Source organism: Pistacia vera, unplaced genomic scaffold, assembly GCF_008641045.1.
Source record: "Pistacia vera cultivar Batoury unplaced genomic scaffold, PisVer_v2 Contig1517, whole genome shotgun sequence".
Lineage (NCBI taxonomy): Eukaryota > Viridiplantae > Streptophyta > Magnoliopsida > Sapindales > Anacardiaceae > Pistacia > Pistacia vera.
Genome location: NW_022195594.1, coordinates 76,771 through 83,076, shown reverse-complemented (window position 1 = coordinate 83,076; position 6,306 = coordinate 76,771). Strand labels below are relative to the sequence as shown.

Below are 6,306 nucleotides of genomic sequence, written 5' to 3'. Positions count from 1 at the left end.
TTTTCCTGCCAGATTTGTGGATCTAGCTGAAAAGGGCTAGATCGATGCATGTCCGGCCAAATCCGACTGGTCTGCATCGTAACACCAGATTTCGACCAGATTCTGGCGGTGGTGGCCGGAATCTTGCACTATGGGTGGCGGGTGGGGTTATTTTTGTTATTTTATAAAATTTTTATATATTGGGGTGTTTAGTTAAATTAGCAAACCTAGGGGTTTTTTTTGTAAATTTTTAAATTTTATCTCATAATAATCACCCTATTCAATTAGCCAATACTATCTCCAAAATCCTATTCAAAATAATAAATCAAACGCACCCGTCTTTTAGCTATTTACATGCCCATGAGACCGATGAAACCCCAAGCCTTGTGGAAACAAATTATAGGCTTAACCATCCTATTAAACCCCCATAGATATGTTGTTTGTTAATATAAAGTCTCATAGGTTAGTTGTTCATTAAGTATTAACATGAAGAGATCTCAAAATTACGAAGACTTGACGAAGGAGATTAATCTTCTTGGTTAATGGTTAGCAACATTTGCAATTATAAACCTTTAGACACAACTATTTTTTATTTGTATTTTTGCTTCCCACAAATTGGTTATTCAAGTATACAATGGTAGACTTATAAAAAGTATAGGAGGTATTATGATTATTTAAGTTTCAAGAAGCCTGGGTTTATAGAAGTGGGACAATAAATGTATGCAACAACAAGAGCTTGGCAACGAAAGTGGGACAATAAATGTATGCAACAACAAGAGCTTGGCAACGAAGTCAATTCAATGCAATTCTGCATTTCTTTATTGAAAATATACAAGAAAAAGAACTGACAACTAAAAAATGTAATCACAATTCTTCACTAGTTTCAGTAACAATAATTATAAAAAGACCTTGGAGAAGTGGCTGAATGAAAATGGGAACCGGAACGCAGAAGAATTGGATCGTTATTTTGATAGACACCAGTGTGACACAAGCTCAAAAGTGAGTGAATTGGACAAGAAGTGGTTAATTTTTTTTTTTTTTTTTTTCACGCCAGCACAACCTTGGAGACTTACTGGAAGAGGGATTAAGCCAAAATCAATCTCTTAAAAAAAAATGAGCTTTTGCCTGAACTTAAGACCCTAAAACAAAGTGAAAAATGAATCATGATCAGTAGGGGATTTTCTGATTTACCAAAGCGAAATGAATGGGAAATGCTTATTGGACATACTAATTGTGCTTCCCGTCATGGAACTGAGCATTTTTTGAGGATTTGAAAGTCTCCAAGAATTCTTTACTCTTCTGAAACTCTTGCTTCCGCCTTGACTTATCCCAATTGTGTTCCTTGGCTAATATCTCAATGATGCGTGGCAATGCCCTGCCTGCTGCATCAGTGTCAAGGAATGCAAGCCGAGATCTTCTAGCAATGAAATCTACAGCAGATTCACAGTATTCATATCGGGCACAGTAAGCAACCTCAGCCTCTAAAAAAGGGTACCCATGGGCAAGCCGCTTTCCCAAACCTTCATTCTATACAGTTAAAAGATGGATTTATGTTAACCACCAAAAGAAAGAACTACATGGTCACATCAAAACACAATATACATGATATGCACCACCATATTTCGTACAATAATCTTATCACATGGAAAAGAAAATATTTCCAGGGAATCAAAGTATCCAATATGGTCAACTCCAGACAAACTATGATCACAGGTATAAAGTAGAACGCACACCATATACACTACCGAAAATGTAAAATATCCAAGCTTGTCTGTCAGACTTAGATGAGCTATATACCAATTGTTAAGGTTCAAGAACTGTGGTATTCATATTGATGCAAATGAGGATATCACTTACAACGGATATTTAAAAGTTATCTAGATTTTCAGCAGCACTTGAAACCAATAAATGTACATTCGAAACTTGTTTTACTTGGGGCACTCCAACATCCATAAATGATCTCAATTTCAATTCCTATCAATATTAGGGATTTAGGGTTAAGTTTGTGTATCTATTAGAGTTAAATTCATACAGAGCAAGACAAACCAACCTGAGCTATGGTAGCAACTTTTTCTGCCAATGTGCCATATGCATGAGACAGATGCTTTGCGGTAGCAGTGTCCATAACCCCTGGAACAACTTTACCACCATACGTCCTTTTCATGCGTACATATTGTTGAGCAAGAACAGTGAAATGTGAAGGTTCCCATCCGTCTCCACCAATAAGCCGCAGGTTATGCGTTAAGCATCCATTGCTTGGACTCAACTTTCCAGACTTTATAGCGGCATTAACTGCATCTTCTGCCATGCTGCAAATGGTTCTAGTAAGCACAAAACTCATGTGCAAAGAAAAAAAGAGAGAGGCAAGAAGGAATAAGAGGAGTAGAAAATTAGCTTGTGAAAATAATTTTGGCTAATAAAAGGTCACAAGGAAAGGGACATATCACTAGGGAAGAGATTACTACATAAGGTACCAATACTATTGAACATGCATCAGAGGTAGGCAACACCTCTACATCTGCATATTTGCACTAACCTTTGTATGGAAACCCTCCAATAATCTGTTAACAAACACTATCAGCTAGTTGATCAAACATTACCTTCGGTATGTTGTCCACTTTCCACCAGTAATTGTGACCAAACCAGGATAATCTTCACATACAACATGATCCCTGGAGATACTCTCAGTATTCTTTGCTGATGGATCCATTGCCAATGGTCGAATACCACTCCACGCAGAAAGAACATCTGTGCGTCGTACCTATTATTTTTCACCATTACTTAAGTATCCACAAGCAGACTGAGTGGAGAAAGAAAAAAGGAATGAGATAAATTGAGTCACTAGCATTAAAAGTACTTCAATTATTAAGAATTTAGACACCATATCTAGCAAAATGATAATCAACTGATGAACCACAGACGAAATAGTATGCACGAGTGTACCTATTTGATTCAGAAAGAAATTTCACATTAAGAATACTCTTAAAAAAAATCGCCAAATAAAACAATTGCACAAAATCAAGGGGTCTTATTTGCTAAAATTTCACACCTTAATATTAAGGTAATCACTTATGGCATCCAGTATAAACTGAATCTCATCTTCATGTGGTTCTGGAAGCAAAGTTATGCTAGTGTTAGAATCTGTCGTGCCAGCAACAGTTCTTCCCAGCCATGGCAGCATGAAAATCACACGTCCATCCTTGGTTTTAGGAACAATCAAACCCATTCCTTCAGGAGAATAGTAATCAGGTAGAATAATATGAACACCACTGCTTGGACAGATTATAGGTTGTACATTTTTGTCAGCCATTTTCCTTACAGCATCACAAAATGGCCCAGCCGCATTCACAACAACTTTTGCATAGGTATCAAATTCTTTGCCTGGTAACATATCATTTGCAGTGAGGGTCATGACACAATCAATTTACTAACACTTGTTACATAAAAACTTACTACACATCACTAGCATCAAATTGAAGCAACAAACTGATAAGCATTATTCAGTATCCATGTGTTTGATTTTATGAAGTAAAGTGACTTCAGCTAACTTTAATACGTGCACTTGTAAATCAAGAACTTCAAAATTTGCTCAAAATACAAAACCAAAAATTAATAGACTCCAACAGCTAAATGATTCTTTAATTTCAGAATCCTCTTATTCATAGATTAGAAATCTTTTACATTTTATTAATAGGTAAAAGAAAACAAAGACATAAAATTGAACCAGGAAAGACAAATATATACTGCGTCAAACAGGAAAGACTTTCAGGTGAACTAGCAAGGAATTGAATAAAAGTTTAAAAAAAAAAAAGAAAAAGAAAAAAAGGCAAATTGTAACTGATAAAAGTTTAGTTAATATAATTGTATAGAAAGGTTAAGCTTTTTGTACCTGATAATTTGTTTCGAATTCGAGCACCAATTATCCGTTCGCCAGCCTCTTCCTTAATTAGGGATACAACTTCTGCATGGTTAAGCACCACTGCACCAGCTAATGCAGCAGTGCATGCTAATCCAACATTAAGACGAGAGTCATTCATCTGCCCGTCATAGTAAACCACTGTACCCCTCAAGCTTCTATCTTTACCCTTCCTTGCAAGAGTGGGGAAGAGCTCAGCAGACTCTTGCGTAGAATAATATCTAGACAGATGTAACAGGCGCCGTCCTGCGACCAAATCGTACATTTTCAAGCCCATCCAGTAGTATACTACCTCAAACCAATCAAAACAGGGTGTCATGCAAGGCAAAGCATTGCAGAGATGTGGTGCATTCTCAATAACCTGTTTACGCTCCTCAAGTGCATGAAATACCAGCTTCAATTGCCCATAGTCAAGGTTAAAGACAGCTTTCTCTAAGTAGCGGACTCCTACAAAATAGTATCAAATAAATAACTAATTAATAAGAAAGAAACAAAACATAAGGTACAAGTCCTTTTGCATATATCATAAAATAGTTAAATACTAGCAATGTAAGTATTTATTGCAATGCACTTGCCAGCCAATTAAGACAAAAGACATTCTTGAAGCAGAAAAAGAAGATATATATATTTCAGTGCCAAAAGACTATTTCTGAATTTCTAAGTCAAATTAGAATACCATATAACAACTCTACTCTCAACATATAGGCAAGGCAAATCACTGTATCCATATAAATGAAAAGTTACCAGTAAGACTTTTTACTATAAAGACCCACAAACATAAACCAGACCACGGAAAATCAAATAAGAAGAGATATAGCTTGTGTCAAAAGTTGGTGAGTTCCAAATGTTACCCATTTCTGTAAATTCAAATGCAAAAGTCCGGCACCTCACAGTTATACCACCTCATCCATAAATCAATCCCATAAAATCATACTGTATAAGCATTTATTTTCTGTTTCATCCATGACAATCAGTACCAAGATTGGTAATTAATTTTAATATATATATGTGTGTGTGTGTGTGTTTAAGGAACAACGGCATAGTCACAAAGAACCCAAAATCATACTGCAGCCTTCAAAATATATCCCTCGAAACAACCAAGCCCATCCAGTTAGTTCTCATGCACATTTCTTTTTCCCAGAAAAGAAATAATCAAAAGTTCTATTAAAATTCAAAAAGTATTTTTACAAGCAAAAAGGGGCCATATTTGTTACTGGCAGGTTAACATTACTGGGCTAGTTAACAGAACTAATATAATATTGAATGCTACAATGAAGGTATACGCTATTGTTGCTACTGTTACTGCAGTTGTTTCCGGTTAGCTATCCTCGAAAAGTGTCATTACTTTCAGAAGTAACAAAACGTTGAACAAGAAAAGTCTAAAAGATAAACAAGAAAAGACTAACCAAACGGTGCCTAAATATAAAGAAGCCATTCATTCCAAAATTCCAAAGCCATCACTAAATTTCTATACACAAAAAACATTCACAATTCATCAATACAACAATAACACAAATATGGTTGTATATCCAATCACATACCTCCGTGAATCAGCTTCGTCGATCGTGAAGACGTACCGGACGAGAAATCCTCTCTTTCAACGAGTCCAACGCGAAGGCCTCGCGTGGCAGCGTCAAGAGCCACGCCGGAGCCCGTGGCGCCACCTCCGATCACGAGAAGGTCAAGCGGATTACCAGAGTGAGCGCCGATCAAAGAAGACTCCTGAACGGCTCTGGACGGAACCACGCCGTTTGAGTCGTTTATCTGACGCTTGATGGCGTCGAGCGAGAGAGAGCTTCCGCGGTCGTTTCCGGAGAGCGACGGAGCGCTCAGTAGAATTGCGGTGCCTCCGGCTGCGGCGGCAATTGCGGCGCCGAGACGGCGGATGCGAGTGGCGGACATGGAAACGATGAGGATGATGCGTGTATGAGGAGCTGGCAGTAAGTGGGACAAAGAAGAAGATGATCTGAGTTAAGAGAAGAGTAAAATGAATGCGTTGGGAATCGTTCACGGGAAAATTTTATTAATTTACTGAAATGCCACTGTGCTGGAAGAAGTTGCACTGTACCCCCTTTTTTATATTTTTCCTTTAAATCTAACCTCGGCCGTATAAAGATACAAATAAAAATGAGTTTTCCTTTCTTTTTTCTTTTTTTTTTAAATTATATTAAATATCTTTATTTTTTGTGAGTTGAAAAATAACTTATATGTAAAAGTTTTCCCAAAAACAATTCTATTTTAAAATTTTGGTCTCAATTAGTACAAATTACTCTTTGTTAACTAAAAATATATAATAATAATAATACTTATAGATTTTCAATATAAATAAGTTTTTATTCGTGTCGATCACTCAATATCTTTAGTTAAAAAAATCTATTTTAGTTTAATAAATGCTAAAATCTTGGAATAAG

The 6,306-nt window shown here is 36.5% G+C and overlaps 1 protein-coding gene across 2 annotated transcripts; it reads right to left on the bottom strand.

The window, feature by feature from the left end:
• Positions 1–759: 759 nt before the first annotated feature.
• LOC116124366 (glycerol-3-phosphate dehydrogenase SDP6, mitochondrial-like) lies at positions 760–5,894 on the bottom strand. Of its 2 annotated transcripts, XM_031410084.1 has the most exons (7): positions 5,437–5,893; positions 3,869–4,342; positions 3,029–3,360; positions 2,580–2,740; positions 2,030–2,288; positions 1,208–1,506; positions 760–1,118 (listed from the first exon to the last, which is right to left on the bottom strand). In XM_031410084.1, coding segments are annotated over exons 1-7 (1,887 nt in total). In that variant the 5' UTR covers positions 5,798–5,893; the 3' UTR covers positions 760–1,117. The 2 variants fall into 2 exon arrangements, with proteins under 2 accessions (XP_031265944.1, XP_031265945.1); XM_031410085.1 differs by lacking the exon at positions 760–1,118 and having other exon boundaries at positions 1,125–1,506; positions 5,437–5,894.
• Positions 5,895–6,306: the final 412 nt, after the last annotated feature.